Here is a 19,317-nt window from a genome sequence, read left to right on the forward strand (position 1 = left end):
TTCCTCCCTTTTTTATCATCTTCAACAGTTTCTTATTTTATAAAATACACCTTTATACCTTATACTACTTTTAAATTAGCTATTATCATTTTCACCTAATGTCCAATCACTGAAAAATCAAACTCCCATTTTTTCTTCCCGTGCCTAATTTTTACCCCCTCTATAAGCCTCCATATTTTCACCTTTTTCCAAAATCAATTCACTTTTAAAACTATAACTATTCCCAATCTAACCTTACATCCCCGATTACCGGCTCCACCCCCCCAATCCAGCAAGTTCCGTAGTCAGCAGTCCAGTTATAATCCTGTTAATCCATCCTTATAATCACAACTTCACTTTCCCTTCACCCCACCCCCTGTTTACAGACTTTTGCCATCCAGGCCTCCATACAAGACCCCTGAGCTTCTTCTCTTCTCTGCTTATTTTTCCCCTCTTCCCTGTGGGCATTCTGGAGTTCCAGTAAATCCAATCGTGCCCCCCTCGAAGGGGAGGCACTCCATCCGACTTTTTGTAGAGTAAAATCATCATTTTTTTCCTGGTGGGCTTCATTTTGTGTTATATTATCACAGTCCTCATCTTCATCTTTTCCTTCCAAATCACAGTCCCCATCATTGTCGTTCTCACACTCGTCTTCTTCAGTTTCAATAGCTTCATCCTCTAAGAAGTCATATTCTGCCATCACCATCTGGAATTGTTGCTGTAACTCTTGCTGTTGTGTCTCCTCTTGACATAGTTCTATTCTTACTTCCCACATTAAGGTCAAAACAGTCCGCTGGAACTCAGGCGAATACCTTTTTGTTGACATAGTTCAATCCTGTCAAGGTCAAAACTTGTCACATGGGGTGGAATATGGTCACAGTTTATTTTCTCGACTCCATTTTAACAAGCTGGCTGCATTCTTCAAGTCTTATTAAAAATAAAATTCGAACTCGCATTTCAAAAGCATATAAACCAAAAAGGAATTTCCAAAAAGTCCAGAAATAAAGATAGAAATAAAATTCGACTTATAAATCCTGATCAGCTCACTGGGTTGTCTGGGCTGCCGGCTCCCGAGGAAAAGAAAGGTCTTTCTTAGTCTTAACCTCTTTCTGCAGGGCACTCACAACCACAGTCTCTCTCCCCTTTTACCCTGCATTTAGGGGAGATTCTCTTTGATGTCTTTGAGGGATCCTTTTAAGTTGAGATCTTCTATTTACGGCTTCGGGTTTCTATTTACTGTCTCTTATGTTGCCGTGGGGGGGGGTGGCTTCCTCTTTTCCCCCCTCTCTCCCAGGTCCAAATTGTTTTATAATCCAAATCGTGAGGTTACTTACAGTCTTATTTCCAATCGTTTTATTTTCAGAAGAATCCAGCGCTCTCCGCCTTCGGCTTGAAGCTTCTCACCGCTAGGATAACGTTACCGCTCAAAATGGCCCCCGCGACTTCTACCCTCCTCGCTCCGGAGCTCTTATTAGAGCTTGCCGGAGAGTTGGGGAGTCCGGATTGGGGCTCTGCCGAGCAAAATTCGCCCCCGGGACGCCCTTCCCGAGGTTCTAAGGGGCGCAGCGTCGCTCTCGCTGCCCCCCCCACTCCTAGCAGAGACGGGCCGTCTCGGAGACGAGACGGGACCCCGCCGATCGGCGCTGGCGCTGAACCGGAAGCCGTGTGTTGTGCTTTTTAGACTGCAAGCCTGTGGGGAGCGACGGCTTTGTTTTGATTGTATCCAAGCCGCTCCGGGAGCCTTTTAGGCTGAAGAGCACGGGTACAAATGTTCTAAATGAATAGACACCAATGGGAGGTGAACACTGCCAAAACTGTGCGCATGCACATAAGCACACACAAACCCTGGACAGGTGGCAAGCCCAGGGTCTTGGCGAGGCAGACATGGGATCGCAGCACTTCAATGTCCCTCTGTGCAAATGCAAAATCCCTGCACAAAGAAAATCAGCATGTCAGGGAGAAGGCTAAAACTGTGCACATTGCATGCTCACATTTATTCTGTGAACCACCCTGAGACCTGTGGGTATAGGGCAGAATATAAATTCAAATTATCATCATCATCATCATCATCATCACCCCTTGTAAATTCTGCAAATGTGGAGAGGTGTCTTGGCTGTTCCACTTTAACAGGACTGAATGCTCCTCAACACAAAGACACAAGTCTTTGAAAATTGAAAATCAGCTGGTCAGGGAGAAGACTAGGTAGGAATCCTTGTCTCTTGACATGTTAATCTGGCAGTGTGGACCCCACCTCCTAAGAAAGAGGAGGATGGAGGAATCTTTTTTTTTTAAGTGCACAAACTTGTATCCTCATGTAAGTAGGCTAAAAATGATTCAAATACGTCAAACAATCTGTATTGTATGATCGTCTCCACTGTGCCCTAGGTACATCACCATTTCACCTTATTTCCCAAGTTTAAATTGCTTCCCACCCTCTACGGAGCATAGGAAAGAATCACTCACCAGCAGGGGCTGTGACCAGTTTGGTTGTCATGATGGTCCCATTACTGCTCACCACCATAATAGGGGAATTGCTACTGCTGGGTAAAGTTGCTGTGACTGGCTTGGGGAGGATTTTGCTGGGCTGCACTTGCTGGGTGATTATTTTGACCCCTAGGAAAGAAAACAGCCATCGCGAGTGGGAGGTGGACATGAGAAGCAAACATTACAAAGGAAGGCAAAATAGCTACAGAGAGACAGAACAAATCATCCCCCCCCCCCAATGCAGTGGAGTCGCATCACAAGAGCATTTAACTTGTGCAAACTCAACAATATATGCTTGGCTGAAGCTCCATTCCAGATTAATTCTAGTCTTTTTCTTCTGCCTGCACCTCTACCTTCTGTGTTTGTCTCTCCTCCTCTGTCACCCGGGAGGCCACTGCTAGAACTGATCACCCCACTGCTGCTTCCTTGCCCCTCGGCCCTTCACTTGCCTGACTTGCCTCTTCCTCCTCTTCTTCCATCCTGTGCTCCACCCTCCAGCTCTGAGGCTTCGCTTGCCTCTTATCCTTGCCTCCTGGTCTCCACAAACCACTGCCCCGCTCTCCCGAGTCAGACTCCAGCCCCCCTTCCCCCAGTGAACACTCATCGGCATCCTGCCAAACCCTGACAGGGCGGCAATGAGTTAACACCCGGAGCAACACATTTATCGGTACCTGATTCCTGCTTGATCTGGATGGTGGGCTTGATGCCTGGCGGAAGGGGAGACTGCTGGGGGTGAAGGGCTGGCTGCTGCTGCTGGGAGGGTTGTTGCTGTTGCTGCTGCTGTGCGGCCACGGGGGAAGCCTGGGTTAGCTGCTGCTGCGGCTGGGCTTGCTGAAGCTGCTGCTTGGGAGATGGCTGCTGCTGCTGCTGCTGTTTAGAAAACGGTGTCAGGATCTGGGTCGGCGCCCCCACCAGGGTCTTGGGCGAAGGCAACCGGGCCGCTGCGACTTTAATGGCCGACGTGCAGACTCCTGGAAGAGAGGAGGCAGGCAGGCATTTGGTGCTTTGTCCTTTGTTTTGGACCATTACCAATCTCTGACTCACAGCCAATGCCCACTCCCACACTGAGTTCACGTTATCCAAGTAGTAGTAGTAGTAGTAGTAGTAGTAGTTGTTAATACCACCCAGCCACTCTGGGCAGCTCCCAATAGAATATTAAAAACACGATAAAACATCAAACATTAAAAACTTCCCTAAACAGGGCTGCCTGCTCCAGGTGGATCACGTTTAGTCAAAACTCTCCACTATGACCTGTCCGTCTTGGGTGGCCCTGCACGGCATAGCTCATAGCTTCTCTGAGTTATTCAAGCCCCTTCACCACGACAAAACAGTGATCCATGAAGGAGGGCTGCCTTCAGATGTCTTCTAAAAGTCAGAAAGTTTTTTATTTCCTTGACACCCGATGGGAGGGCGTTCCACAGGGCAGGTGCCACCACCAAGAAGGCCCTCTGTCTAGTTCCCTGCAACCTCACTTCTCGCAGGGAGGGAACCGCCAGAAGGCCCTCGGAGCTGGACCTCAGTGTCTGGGCCGAACGATGGAGGTGGAGACACTCCTTCGGGTATAGTGGGCCGAGGCTACACAAAATGCAGCCATTGAGTTTCACTTGCGTGGCCCGTGGCGTGCCTGTGGGTTTGTGGCTGAAGACGTCCCATCTGTTGCATCCAGCACCCATCCTGGATTTATATAGGCAACCCCCAATTTGCATGGGGATTGCATTCCAGGTCGCAGCATGCGGCGGTAGAACATGCATAAGCCCATTTCTCCCCCTTTCCCGCCACTTCCAGGTTGCAGCGATGCACGTGGAGGCGGCCGCATGTCGACTAGACGTATGTAAATCTGCCGTCGCCTATAGTTGCGTTTTCACCACTTCCTCTATTTCTCATGTTGTTTTTGTTTTTAATGTATTGCAGATTAGAATATGGAAGAAATAAAAGAAGTAATAAAAATGCAACTGGAAAGAAAACAGCATCTAGCATGGCACTTGACCATTGCTGCAACAGCTGGAAGTTATGGGACATGTGCAGAGTGGAAAATGAAGCAGTGTGCTGCCCCAGGACTTTTGCAGCACTGAAAGTGGGGCTGTCTCTAACTGCCCCATTACCAATATTAATAAGCACAACTCATCATAAGTGCAGCACACAAAGGAAGCCTGGAAGACCCTAATGAGATGTAGCATGCAGTTTTCAACTGCACCTGTCTTTTCACCCGAGGCAGTGGGTGTCGCAATCTCAGAACCTTCCCCATGCAAAGCCAACGTCTCACCCTGTGCAACTGTGGACATAACCACGGAGGGCGTCGAGGAGACCACGGTGGTCACAGCGACCGTGCTGGGAGCGGAGGAAAGGGTGGAGCAGCCCCCGGTGAAGGCGCTGGCAGAGGTGCTGGTGGAGCTGCTAACCAAAGAGGACTGGGAAGCGGTGATGACCACCGGCTGCTTCTGGGTGGTCGAGGCAATGACAGACGTCGGGACGAGCTTGGTGACGGCCGCGTAGTTGTGAGACTTGGAGAGGATGTTGGGGACAAAAGTGGAGCTGGGAGATGTGGTGACTATGATCACCTGGAAAAGAGAGCACACAAAAAGGTTTTGATCATCACCCCTTGTGCCGACAGCCCCTCGCCGTTGTTTTAAGGGGTCTGCTCCAAAAAGGAGCATTTGACCATTCTGAGTAAGGGTAATGCTGCAACCACTGCCATCACTCTCAATGGGCTTTGTGACAATAAATCATGTAGCCCAAACTGACTGGTTATTATTGCATTCGCTTTCAATATGCGATTGAATGACAACCTCCAAATTGATGCCGCAGCAGCCAAACGTGGATTTATAGCCTGCCATTTCTCTTGGGAGCAGCTCTTGAGGTTGCACCCGCAGACAGGGCTATATCATTCCCCTGCACCCTATGAGACCCTATGAGACAGGCTGTTAGGGGAGTTGGCTGCCTGTTCCTCTGCCCTGTTTCTGGTCTACCGGCAGAATTATCTTTTGAAATGTGGTGGATGCAGTTTTACTGAAGGGACAAGACATCAGCACATAACAGAGGAACTCAGGGAGAAAAAAAGGAATAGACAATTAAACAGAACTGATGTTGCAGGGTGGGGTCATAAACAGTTTCCAGTCTGTAGACTGGGACTGGGCTGAGCCTCTACCCCGGTTTTGGGGTGAAACAGCCTCCCCACATTTGTGGGCGTACCGCAACGCGAGTGGCAAACTTACTGCAGCTTCTCACACTTCTGATTGGCTGGCCCCCACTATTCTTTCCAAGACTGGGAAAGCCAAAATGGCGACAGCAGGTAGCTCTGAAGGGTCACCTGCCAGAAATACATGCTCCTCAATTTCACAGTGGCAGGGATTGCACAGGGACTGTAGTCCAGCCTGACTGTAGTCCAGGCACCCCCAAACTCAGCCCCTCCAGACGTTTTGAGACTACAATTCCCATCACCCCTTACCACTGGTCCTGTTAGCTAGGGATGATGGGAGTTGTAGTCCCAAAAACATCTGGAGGGCCGAGTTTGGGGATGCCTGCTCTAAACTAAAGAAACCTCTCGTTCTCAGCCACACATACTAAACATCCCTACCCACCTTCTGGGTTGTCGTGTTGGTCGTCTGTGTCGACGGCTTCGTGAAGGTGATCTTCACAGGGGACATGTGGGGCGGCAAGGAGTTGGCAATGCTCTGCATGATGCTGCTCATCTTGGGGCTGCCGCTGACAGGCACCGTGATGGTCTTGGTGACCGGCGTGGCGGCCTTAGGGACCTCCTTCAGGAGGACTGGGGAGGAGCTCGAGGAGTTGGTGCGGCGCCGTTTGCGGGGCTTCTCGTCGTCATCTGAGCAGCTCACGCCTGCCAACGAGAGAGGCGCCTCAGTCCGGTAGCCTCCCGTACTCTGATGCACCCACCAAGAGCGCTGCTCAAACCTCCCCAGCCCAAGCTGGCCCACATACCAAGACACAACTGCTGCTCTCTAGGTGGCCATTGGGGAAGGCCGCACCCCCCCCCCCCCGAGCTGCGGGGCCCTAGACTTTGGCTCCGAGGTCCAGTGCTAGCTGCACCACTGACCAGGAGACTGACCAGTGCTTACCAATCAGCCTCTCTGAATTTACCCGTGAGAAGGAAATGATGCAAACTCCTTTCTACCAGCTTGCTCAAACTGCTGGCGGTTTCAAACACATTATTACATTCATCCATTCACTTCTGCCAAGCCCAAAGGGTGGCTACCAAGGTTTGCAGCACACTGTGAGCAATGGTGGGGGAAGGGCCTGGCGTATGGCATTCAAAATCAAAGAACCCTCAGGCCATGCTCAAAACCTTGGCTGCCTCTGGAGGAGCCTGGCCCTCCTTTTCCTTGATGTCACTTACTCTTGACGTAAACGGCGCTCCCACTTGGCAAGACGACGACGTTGGAAGCTGGGCTGGCGGGTCGGGGGGATTTCACGGTCGCGACGCTGCCGCTCGGGACTGGGGTGGACGTCGGGGTTGAGGTGGTGCTTGTGTAGGAATAGCAAACCACCACTGAAGAGAGTGAGAGAAGAAGAAAAGGATGATGTGTAAACCAAAGCGTTTTCATCTGTTTACTTCATTCCTCTCCAGCCTACACTCCAAAGGGCTAGAGGTGGCGTACGCACTCTGCTTCCACAATAACCCCGTGAGGTATGTTAGGGTGAGTGGCAGTGACTAGCTCAAGGATACGGCCACCCGTCAGACGACTTGTGGAGGAAGCACACAATAAAGGGCCTGAGATGATGATCGTAGGGTCTAGGTTGGATCATATGGGGAGAGGCAGTCCTGGGCCGTTTAAGGCAATACAGGTCAAAACTACCACTTCAAATTGGGCCCAGAAACTAATTGACAGCCAGTGCAGTTGGGTCAAGGCTGGGGCCTTCTATACAAGGGGTAAGAGGGGCCCTGATATAGGTGGCAAAGGTTTAAGGATCGAGAGTCCAGGTCCCATCAGCCCCACAGGAGGCAGTGATGGTTACGAAGTTGGATGGCTTTAAAAGAGGATTAGACAAATATCTGGAGGAGAGGGCTATTGATGGCTGCTGGCCATGAGGGCTCTGCTCTGCCTCCACAGCTGGAGGCAACAATGCTTCTGAATGCCCAGTTGCTGGAAACTTGTGGATTTTCCCACAGGCATTTGTGAGAACAGGAAGCCGAACGAGATGGGCCATTAGTTTCATCCAGCGGGCTTCTCTTATGTTCTCAGAGGCCATCATCAGGGTTGCTGGGATCTGTATCCCAGCAACAGCTGGAGGAAGAGAGGTTCCCCAACCCCGGTTGAAGGCCTAAGCACGGTGACCCTTTCGAAGCATTAAAAGAGTCCTCCTCCCATTCCCAATATCCGAAAGAGAGGAAGGCCACCTACCCTCACCTTCTTTGCTTCCTGTCTCTGCTGGGGAAGGGAGAGCTGCATTGTGCTGGAGCGCCGCGTTGGCAACAGCGTTTGCCGTGACGGTGAAAGCGGTTTGGGGAACCAGCCGGGGCATCAGTGGGACGAGCCGGCGGCCTTCAATAGACCACTCAGAAGAGCTGTTGGGCCCAGACATGCTAAGGAGAAACACACAGGTCTGTAAACTGTCCGTTCCAAGTCATTCTCCCATTCCTAAATAGGTCTCCCAAACCAGAAAATCTCTCTCCAGACAGGTATCGTGACCTCCCCGAATCCACCGCCAGGTGGGGTGGACTGTAAATTCACCCAGAAATGGAAAACATTTAGCTACTGGGTAGAACACACACTTGTTTGACAGTCCCAGATCCTAGAACCTTCCGCTCAAAAGGGATCTCCATTAGCAAGGCGTCTGATCGAAACCTTGGTGAGGGGTCAAAGTATAATTTACTGGGTGAAAGAGATCGATAGGCTTATTCAGAATATGGTCATTTCATGGGATGGAAAGGGTCCATAGCTCAGCTGCAGGGCACCTGTTTTGCATGTGGAAGGTCCCTCGCTTTTCCAGTTAAAAGGATCAGGTCACAGGTGCAAAGCGCGTTTTTATTTTTAGGATATTCCGAGAGGGAATTCATCAAGTCCAAATGTCCTGGGTCCTAGTCCAAGTACTTCAGCGAATACACCATAGTTTAAAAGTGTACTGTTTAGTGGATTGCAAATGTCAATTACCATGGGGCAAAATGCACTGAAAAGAGACATCTAGAAATGTCCCTTTTATCACTCAATTGAAAGTAGGTTTGAAAGAACCAGAAGCAGTGTTCTTGCAGAAAAACTGGCCCATTGGAGTTAACCAATGGTCAAGCAAGGGTAATACTAATGACAGGTCTCAATCATTTCTCCTCTAAAAAAGTCACCGCCTATCACTCAAACCTCATTCAGGAAGGACATAGCTATATGTATTTAGCTTATGTTCTCACCCCTCCGAAAACCTGCTCCTGAGGTTCAGCTGGCCTTTACCAGGGGCTGAGCCTTTAGTGTGGTAAGCCCTGGGCCTGTGAAACTCCTTGCCAATAGAGGTTCAGCGGGAACCATCCTTGCTCATTTTCAGACACCTTCTAAAAACTGTGTTATTCAGATGGGCCTTTTGAACCTAATATTCCTCATCAACCAGCTCTCACAGGTGTGCCTGTCTCTCTTTTTTTGTAATACTGTTGTAATACCTTGTGATATTTTATATGAAAATGTGGCTTATAAAAACAAACAAATAAAGTAATGGCGTACCAACTCATTCTTTCCATATCATAAATATGCAGTGTTATTTGAGATTACACGTTCATGCACAGCTGTAGGTTTAACTTTTGAAAACCAACGGTGGTATTCTATTTCTTCATTTCAAGCATTTGTACAGGTGAAACTCGGAAAATTAGAATATCGTCAAAAAGTGCATTTATTTCAGTAATGCAACTTAAAAGGTGAAACCAATATATGAGATAGATGCATGTCATGCAAAGCAAGATATGTCAAGCCTTTATTTGTTGTAGTTGTAATTATTTGTCTTTAGGTGGGACAATTATAAATGGAATGTAATTAATGAAATGTAATAGCGATGTTTATTTTTGTATTATTGTAACTATTTGTTTTATTACTGTGGCATTCCCAAAAGAAAGCATTTGTAAAAATTAAAAGAAAAAATAATAAGTTGCACTTTTCGACGATATTCTAATTTTCCGAGTTTCACTTGTATTGTTTGCATTACTTAATTTAAAAAAAACTTAAAGGGATTATAATACGTCCCCCTCCTTACTTGTGAGCAATCGTTGTCAATCGCTCATCATTGACCGCCCTTCGAACTTCAGCTCGATGCCTTTCTGTTGAAATGCTGTTGAAAGACGCCAAAGTGTTAGACACAGGGGTACAGGCCACAAGCAAGACAAGGCTTGGGACTTAAAAATCAAAGTGAAATGGATAGCTGTCAAAAAGCAATGCTATCATGGGACTTAATTAGCCCTGCCAGCAGACACTGGTTCACCTGCCCAGACTTCAATGCGATATATATCGTCTCCCAATGCCCTTGTTTCGTCAGACAAACAAGCTTGTCTCTGCACAAAAATAACGAGCGGAACAAACCTAACATTCAATAGCCCAGGGTGCTCTGTGGCCAACTTGGAAGTCATCATTCTTCAGCAAAAGAGCTTCCCTGAGATTGCTCAACTGGAGTTCTTAAAATACATTTGAGTCTATGCATTTTGTGGACCTTTATCGAGACCAAGTTCTTATTTCCCACCTAGTCTTCTTGAGTACTATGTGGTCCCTTTCTTCTCAAATGGACTTCTGCAAGTTTCCATCGCCATCAACAACCAGCCATTGCCTTTGGGGCGCATTGACAGCCAGACAGTGGATTGTATCCAACATAGTGAAAAATACCGCATTCCGTCAATGTAAAGATTTCTGCTTGGGCAGCAGAAAATCCTGCTCCCCCCCCCCCCAACATGCACCCCCAAATCTGTTCTGGGGTTTCCGCCAACCCTCCGGAGCAGATCTGGAAAGGGCACAGGGTGCATGTGGGGACATGAGAGGGCGAGGAATTATCGCTGCAGAAGCATAAATTCTTCCACTGACAGAACCACTGGATACTGCTGACTGTGTTTGGGAAATAAATAGGCACCATGGTTTGCCAGGGATTCACCATCCTTAACGGACATTGTCTTCCTTTATATTGTAACTGATGGTCATGTCTAATTTTCTCAAGGTCAGCAACAAAGACGGTACCCGCTGGGAGCAGACAGCTGCACTTAACATCATCTAAATGGAACTAGGCAGAGGGCCTTCTCGGTGGTGGCGCCTGCCCTGTGGAACGCCCTCCCAACAGATGTCAAAGAGGAAAACAACTACCAGACATTTAGAAGACATCTGAAGGCAGCCCTGTTCAGGGAGGCTTTTAATGTTTAATAGATTATTGTGTTTTATTTTTCTGTTGGAAGCCGCCCAGAGTGGCTGGGGAGACCTGGCCAGATGGGCAGGGTATAAATAAATTATTATTATTATTATTATTATTATTATTATTATTATTATTACTACTACTACTACTACTACTACTACTAAAAAGCGTTTTGCCCTGAATTGGCTTTGTGCTGCACTGGCTGCTGTTTTTGTTTTTTTCCTGTGGTGTGTTATTTTATGATGTTATTTTAATTGACCATTGTGCCCGCCACGCTATATATTACTTAAAGGGGAGGTTCTAAACTTAATAAAGAGAAGCTTTCATATGTCATCTGGCAAAATCAGGCACTGTATCAATATATAGAAAGGAAAGGAAAGCAGAGCCTTTTTGGTGATGGCGCTTGTTCCGCGGAACTCTCTGCTGCAGGAGGCCCATCAGCCAGCTTCTATTGAAAAGAACAGCAATCCAGTGCAAACTAAGCTATTCTGCCAGTCCCTTGGCTGTTAGATATATGTGCTTATTTTTGGTGCTGTTTGTTGCAGCTTTTAAACTTGCATGAATTAATGGGTTTCAAGCATTTGAGGTTTGCAGTACTTTGCTGTATTGCAAGCCACTCCTTGTGGGGCTGAATGGGCAGGGCACAAATGAGTATGTTCCATCTACCTAAGGACTTTGGAGAGTTCTCCAAGGATGTCTTTCTTTTCCTTCGTGAGATCCCCCTGAGCGCGCAAGGCACTGATGACACCGGCATATGCCTCCAATTCTATAAAAGAAAGGAGAAAGATTAAAAGTGAACAATACATTTTGGGGGGGGGGGCAGAAGAGAGATCAATGAAAAGATCACAGAACCATAGAGTTGTAAGGGATCTCAAAAGCCCTCTAGTCTAACCACATGCGGAAAAATCTGTCTCTGCAACATCAGTGGGGAGCCTATGGCCCTCAAGGTGTTACCAGCCTATGATGCCCGTTGCCTCTAACCACTGGTCATGCTGGCCGGGGATGAAGGAGTCCCCCAACATCTGCAGGGCCATAGGTTCACTACTCGTGATCTCCAGCATCCCTGATAAGTGGCTGTCCAGCTTGTGATTTGAAACCTCTAATGAAGGAAAAATACAGTAGTGGAAAAATTTCCACCACATGCTTACTGCCACTAACACAACACAACCAAAAGAGGGGACAACAACCCTCAAGGCTTTGCTGATTAACATAGTGTCAGCTAGCACAGGGAAAAGTCCCTGATAAGTAATGATACAGAGACTTACTACTTGACATTGATTAAGATGAAACACATTTTTGGGGGTCCTCTAGCATTACCCTGGAAGGTCCTTTCATTCCTACAGTTCATCTTGGGGACCCAGATCTCATTCAGGCATGCATAGCCAGGGTCAGGTCAGTGTAAAGAAGATGACACCCTCCCCCCCCCAGCAAAGAACCCCGTAGGCATACCGAGTTTGCGAAGGATCCTTTTGCATTCATCCCTGCTGAGATCCAGCAGGGTCGGCCACACCACAGGCATTGTTCCCCGGTCGGTTTGCTCCCAAGGAGCTCAGCCTCCCTGTAAAGGGACGCAAATCAAGGGAAGAGAAAATCAGGCTTCCGTTGCAGGCTTCCAAATGCTGACCCACCAAAGCAATACCAGGCACCTGTGCCACTTGGTGGGGGGACCAAAGTTTGGAGAATTTAACAGTGGTTAACAAAGTCCCTGGTGCACAAAGGTAAAGAGTCTCTCTGCCTCGCTTTCTCCAAGGGCATGTTGGGAGAAGGAAGTAGGCTGCAGAAATATGGTCTGTGTAGACTCTTTGGGACTGTGGAACCACCTCAAAAGGGGCATGTTACATAAAAACATGAGTTAGAGAACATAGGAAGTTGGCCTTATACTGGGACAGACCATTGGCCCACCTAGCTCAGTTACCAATACTGTATATGGACAACTGTGGCCAGATTCTCTCTATCCAGGAATGGGCATAGACGTAAAGTAAGTCACTTTCATTATCCCCCAAATTGCAGATAGGGAGACTGAGGAAGAGATGCAGAAAGACAGAGACAGAGAGAAACTGGCTTGACTAAGGCCACCAGGTGAATTTATGACAGAGGCAAGATCTGAACTGGGACTTCCTCATTCATGGCTCAGTCTATGAGCTTCTAGGCTACACCGGGTCACAAGCCAGGAAGGCGAATGGGGCACATGAGAGGAGGAAGAAGAAATCAAGTCAAAAGCTCGGGGCACAAGTGGCTGCTACACTCACAAACCAAAATTGTGATCTGTCCTTTGTACTGAGATTTATGTTTGTGCAGTTTAAATGTTGTGCCTTCAACCTATGTTTATTTTCCCAAGGCAGCTAGGAGAGCAGTAAAAACAAGAAGCGTACTGTTTTAAATAAATAAATACGAAGCATTAAAAATTAATGCAGCAAATTAAAACAAGCTAAACAACAAAAAATGGATTTACCTAGAGCAGGTTTGTCTTTTTACTTTAGAGCTTTTCATTGGGTTGGTTAGATTAATTAGATTAGACTGTAAAGCCAGAATGGCAAACCAGTGGGCCTCAAATTTCCACCAGCCCCAGATCAGGAGGTGGTGGTGATGATGATGATAGCAATTGCAGTCCTGCTTTGTTGTGCAGGGTCACGAGTCCCTAATTTTCTTTCCTTTAATTCCCACACAGACACTTCATGTAGAAAATCTATATACCATTGCTTCTTGTTTGTGTACCATCATCATGCTTATTTCTGCTCAATCGGAGGTGGGTGGTCAGAGGGATCAGATTGGAGCAGGAACAGCCAGTGCATTCGTTTATCAGAAGTGAAAAACTGGGCTGCTCTGAAACACCAAAAGACTCAATTCTAAACCAATTAAGAAATCAAATCCCCAAACAATCAATTATTTACAGCCAACAATGTTAAGCAAATAAAACAGTGGTGCAAATGAGATGCAGGAGATTTAACAGCCCTTGCCTGCCTTTTATCTCAAAACTTGGGGGTGGAGGGGGGGGGAGAGAACTAGGGAGTTATAACATTTCTTAAGAGGAAATTAAAGGCACACAGGGAGAAAATGGAGGTGGTGAGACTATTGCTGTTTTTGAAATGGTGCTCCGGAGTGGCCGGAAAAAGGAGACTGGGCTGGAAAGAACCCAGTTGGGTCAACCTGAAAGCCCTGTTTTACATGGCACCAGACTTGCAAAGGGTTGGGGAAGCAAGGAGACCCATCCCATGTCCGCTCATCTTTCATGGACCCTAGAGACAAAAAAACCCAACAACAACCCCAACCCTCACAAAACTAGCCACTGGAATGCAGGAAGGAAATGCCAGCAATAGGACTGATGCTGAATGGTAAGAGCTGGAAAGGTCATCTGAGGCCATCTAGCCCAAAGGTCATCAACCTTCTGTCTGGTTCAAAACCACAAGTGAAAAAGAGCCCATCGCCTCCTGAAGACCGTTCCACGGCTGAATAGTTCATACCATTAGGAGGTTCCGCCTAATGCTTAGTCAAAATCAGATTACCTGCTATCTTCCACCCATTTGGTCTGGTCTGGAGCAACAAGTTTGCTCCAACCTCTGCATGATGTTCCTCCAGGTAGGACAACTTGACCAAGTCTCCCCTTAAAACTTTTGTTCTCCAGATGAAAACCATGCCCTGCTCTTTCAACCGCTCTCCCTCGGACTTTGGCTTCCAGATACCGCAGCATCCTAGTCTCCTCCTCTGGACACGCTCCCTCCTAACATGACTCTGTCTGCAGGACACATGACGACATCAGGACCGTTGCCCTACAAATCTCTGAGGAAGCCAGTACCAAGTCTCTCATGGCAGGGAAGGATTTGTTCATTAATTTTATTAAGGCAGCAGTCTCGAGGCAGCGCATGAGATATAAAAATAGAATGCATCAGTAGAGGCGAAATACAATACAAAAGAAACACAGCTGAAAATCGGGCAGTGGGGCGAAAGCATGGGGAGTGTGTATGGAGGTCCTGGGCTGCCCAGATGACAGGGCACCCCTCTCAGCCTCGCTGATGTGATCCAAAGGAAAGGCAAGCCATTCGTCTGGCACAGCTTGGCTGCAGGGGTTGCCAGAAAGAGGAGTACTGTATAAGGTACCATCCTAGGGACTCCACTCCCAATTTGTGTAGGGTTTTTACTCCTTGGCCTTTTCTTCTCGCGAAGATATCCCGCAAGACAGAGGAGGTTTAGGATCAGAGTTTTCCTTCCTTCTCCAAGATGGGCTCCCTTCCCAGGAAGACGAGCCCATCTGCCTCTCACTTCCCACTTACAGCAGGGGTTGTCAACCTGGTCCCTACCACCCACTAGTGGCCGTTTCAAGATTCTAGGTGGGCGGTAGGGGGTTCTATGGCACAAGCTGAATCCTCCTTCCATCGAGCACTGGTGGGCGGTAAGGAAATTTTACCATCAAGAAAGATGCAAAAGTGGGCAGTAGGTATAAAAAAAGGTTGGCTACCCCTGCTCTACAGCCCATTCAGAAACTGCCTCCTTGACAACTGGACCCACTATTGGTCTCGTCTGCTCGATCCGCCAGAGCCTGTCTTCTTCACATGCAGGGGAAATCCCCAATGCACTGAGGGTTTGACACCCATCAGCTACCCTCACCTGGTTTAGCTGGTCAGTCAAATCTCTTTCCCATGGTGTGGCCAATGTCACATGCTAACAGCTTCTAAGAGCCACAGGTGGAGGCTGAGTGCAGGGTGGGGACCAAAGGTGGACAAGGTACCCCTGAGAAGCACAACATGTCTCCCACCAGAGATACTTCCCCTCCCCTAAAACCCCACACACCCTACCTTTTGATACTAACATAGTACTGTACAATCACAGTCCTCATTAAGCCACTGCAAACCTGGCTGGGGCCCTCCTCCACAAAGCAATGAATTAATGGTTAGTTCAGCCTTAATAGCCCCCCTGGAGCTATCTAAACAGCATATCCACACCCACACACTGGCAGCAAGGCCCTCAGGTCACGGATATTCTGGATTTGGCAGCGCAAAAACAGTTACCACCAGGAAAGCAGGTGACGCCAAACTGGTTTGTCAACCGATCGAAGGATTTTGATTTTAAAACAGATCAGCTACATCTTAACTAGTTGAGCAATTAAACTTGAATACATTTGCCTGTTGTCAAAACCTTCTTTATGACACATGGAAGGAAGAGATGACTTAATGAACAAGACGCTACTTGTGCAGAGAAGAAAAGGTCAGCTTTCGTATTTGCTGTTTCTTCTTCCCATTTTTTAAAAAGTAATAAACCAGAGCCAAAGTGAGTGTCAAAAATTACCGTATTTTTCCATGTATAAGACGCCCCCTATTTTTAAGGACTCCAATTTAAGAAAATAGGAGGGAGATTGCCCTGTGTATAAGATGACCCAGTTTTTCACATAATTTTTAAGTACAAAAAACCCCTGGTCTTATACATGGGAAAGGAGAGTAATTGTGTGTCCTTAATTCCAAGCCTCACATATTCAAGTTTACCCTCTCTGTAAACCAATTAGTGAACTAACAGTGCAATTCTGTGCATATCAAACATTAAGCCCATCTGAGTTCAACGGGACTTACTCTCTGGTAAGTGTGGTCAGGGTTGCAGCCTAATTAATGCTTTTAATTGAAGGATCTCAGAAGAGTTTGCCACTCTTCCCCATCCCAAATTTATGCACGTTCTGTTCTGGAAACAAAACAAAAAAACTTTGATGAAAAGAGGAAGAGGAACACACAAACTGTACATGCAACCTTAAGGCAAGGACAGGAAATGTGCCATCTGATTGATGTTGCTGGACTACAACTTCCATCAGGCCTGGCCTGGAAGGTCAAGGGTCAGGAAAGATGGAAGCTGCAGGCCAATAACATCTGGAGGACCACAATTTTTCCATCCCTGGCCTGGTGGGTCCATCGTGCTATGTAGGAACTGAAAACTGATGCCTAAGATGGAAAATGAATCACTGATTTTGTGTGTGCACGCTGCTGATTCTTGCGAACCAGAACCTGTTTTACTTAAGAGTCAAATCAACCAAGAGCAACACAACTTCCTCACAAGTAGGCAAACTCAAGGCTGCAGGCTTGGTGAGAAAAAGGGTTCAAAATGTGCTGCCACATTGAGAATGAAGCTGTCAAAGTGGGAAAGACAAGGCTGAAGGGGCATATTTCATTCTCGCCTGCCCTCCCCGCCGGCAACAACAGACTTACTATCCACTACTGTTTGCAATGGTGGACAATGAGGATTAAGGGGAGGAGGAAAGGGGCCAACAAAAGCAGATCCCAGAGAAGGAAGGCCGGAAAAGGGGGCAGGGAAGAGGGGGTGCCACAGAGGAATCTCCGGTGGGAAAGAAAGAAACGGGTCCACTTGGCAAGAACCCCTTGGAGGAAAGGGAAGAGAATCAGAGGCAGAAACAGAAAAGGCAGCTAAGCAAATCAATCAAATGGCGGGCAAGGAGGAGGGAGATGGGACACAGAAACGCTCTTTCTTTCCTGCCCTTAAAAACAACAAAATAAAAACCACAGAGATGAATTGGGAAAGAGGGAGGCAGGCATGCAAAGTAGCCCCAACCAAGGAGGGCTAAACAGGCATAGCTGCCAAGTTTTCCCTTTTCTCGCGAGGAAGCCTATTCAGCATAAGGGAAAATCCCTTTAAAAAGGGATAACTTGGCAGCTATGAACAGGGGGGGGGGGGCTGGGGAGAAAGAAATGCATGTAAAGATCATCAAATGGGGAGGGGGAATGAAAAGGAGAAAGGCAGGGAGAAATGTAACAGTCACAGCCCCAAATTATTCCCCCCTCCCGCTTTTTTTTTTTTTTTTGGTGGGGAAGGAAGAGAAATAAACCAAAATCGAGGAAAGAGGAAAAGGAAGCTGGGAGGAAGAGAGAGCAAAGGTAGCAAGAGCCCAAACACACATAAAAGAGAACCAGGCACCAACCAATCAGCGGTGGAATCAGATAAGAGGCTACGCCAAACTACAATATAGACAAATATTACATGATATGGAAAAGATGGGGGGGGGACTTGAGAAGTGGAGAATACTGTATCAGTCAAATCAAACAGCTGGAAGACAGAGAAAGGTGGGGGGGGGCAGATAGGGGAAATTACAGTTCTCCATCTTTTTTGACTCTCTGAAAGCAGAGGGTGGGAGGCAGGAATGAGGAAATTACAGATACCCACATTTATTCTCTTCTGAACCCCACACCCCAAAAAATTCAAGGGGGAGGGGGAAAGAAATAAAATAATAAAAGCAGCCAATAAATTGGGGGGGGGCAGTGTAGTAGATAGAAGAGATGGAAAGAGGGGTGATGGAGATTGTATCTCTTCTTCCCAAATATTTGAGGGGGTCAGGGTTGAAGAGAGGCAAGTGGAAAAGGAGCAATCCTATACAGGGTGAGTCTTTTAAAAGAGGCCCCGTGGAACATGGGTACTGTACTCTGTATCCACAGGGCCTCTTTTTAAAGGACTCACCCTGTATAATTGAGGGTAATAATGAATCCCTTCGATGTAGGAAGCGGCCCATCCACCTGGAAACAGCGAGAGATGTAGATGCAAAGAGGTGGAAGGAAGGAAGGAAGGAAGGAAGGAAGGAAGGAAGGAAGGAAGGAAGGAAGTCATTATTTGTATACCCCTCACACACAAAAAGAGACGGGGGAGGGAGGGGGATGAAGAGAGGCACGCAGAGGAGCTGCCACAGCCAGTCGTGGAACTGAGGCAAATCAGCTCCCATTCAAACTGAGGATGGAATAGAATCGAAGGAGGAAGGCGACCATTTATTTCACACACAAGAGAGCAGGAGGGAAATCAAATATCGCACTGGGGTTGGAGGGAAGGGAAAGGGCAACGAATTATTATTATTATTATTATTATTATTATTATTATTATTATTATTATTTTGTCTCCCATCACCCCTCCAAAGAATGAAAAGACGAGCTTATCTCCTGAGTTTATGCCAATAAAACTCAGAAACGTGAGGAGAGGCAAGCACGAAAGGAGGGAACTGAGGAACTCCCTGCGACAGGCCTGCCCTTCCCCACTTTCAAAGGAGAGGAAGATGAGGGTCTTGCTCTTCCTCCTCCTCTTCCTCGCTCTCCTCCTCCCCCCCCTCACTTCCCTCCTCCTCCTCCCCGGGAGACCCACCTGCCGATCCTCCCCCGGGGAGACCATGGATCCCGCGCCGCCCGGGCTCGGCGGGCACCTTCGGCTTCTGAGGCGGCGGGATTGTTTGGCGTCGGCGCCAGCTGAAGGGAGCCAAGATGGCGGGCAGAAAAGGGCGCCGCGCGCAGGCGCGGACGACACGCGCAGAAGGGAGGGGGAGGAGGCCGACGCCCGAGGCATTCTGGGGGGTGTAGTTTTTCGCTCGCTCTCGAGCTTTGCTTCTAAACGCCGGCGGATTGAAATCAACGAAGCGCTTCCGGCTCCAGAGCACAGCGCTCTGGCTGAGGGGCGGCCGAGGAGGAGGAGCAGGAGGGGTTGGGCAATCATAAATTCGCGGAGCTGGAAGGGGACCTCCGAGGGGCATCTAGTCCGCATAGCTGCCAAGTTTTCCCTTTTCTTACGAGG

General features: G+C 47.9%; 1 protein-coding gene across 8 annotated transcripts in view; it reads right to left on the reverse strand.

The window, feature by feature from the left end:
- Positions 1-19,026, reverse strand: part of EMSY (EMSY transcriptional repressor, BRCA2 interacting) — a 38,679-nt gene extending 19,653 nt beyond the window's left edge. For 5 of the 8 annotated variants that reach the window (XR_015949738.1, XM_060273924.2, XM_060273926.2 and 2 more), the window contains exons 1-10: positions 18,895-19,026; positions 12,232-12,340; positions 11,449-11,548; positions 9,649-9,723; positions 7,824-8,005; positions 6,818-6,970; positions 6,042-6,301; positions 4,727-5,021; positions 3,135-3,434; positions 2,443-2,592 (exon numbers count right to left, since the gene is read on the reverse strand). Coding sequence is in view for 7 of the 8 variants with exons in the window: in XM_060273924.2 (XP_060129907.2) it covers positions 2,443-2,592; positions 3,135-3,434; positions 4,727-5,021; positions 6,042-6,301; positions 6,818-6,970; positions 7,824-8,005; positions 9,649-9,723; positions 11,449-11,548; positions 12,232-12,301 (1,585 nt within the window). In the remaining variant the exon portion in view is untranslated. Of the gene's footprint in view, positions 1-2,442; positions 2,593-3,134; positions 3,435-4,726; positions 5,022-6,041; positions 6,302-6,817; positions 6,971-7,823; positions 8,006-9,648; positions 9,724-11,448; positions 11,549-12,231; positions 12,341-16,340; positions 16,447-18,894 lie in introns of all 8 variants that reach the window. The other 3 variants (XM_035115218.3, XM_035115212.3, XM_088668452.1) reach the window with 2 other exon arrangements.
- Between the last annotated feature and the right edge of the window lie 291 nt (positions 19,027-19,317).

Source organism: Zootoca vivipara, chromosome 4, assembly GCF_965207765.1.
Source record: "Zootoca vivipara chromosome 4, rZooViv2.hap1.1, whole genome shotgun sequence".
NCBI lineage: Eukaryota > Metazoa > Chordata > Lepidosauria > Squamata > Lacertidae > Zootoca > Zootoca vivipara.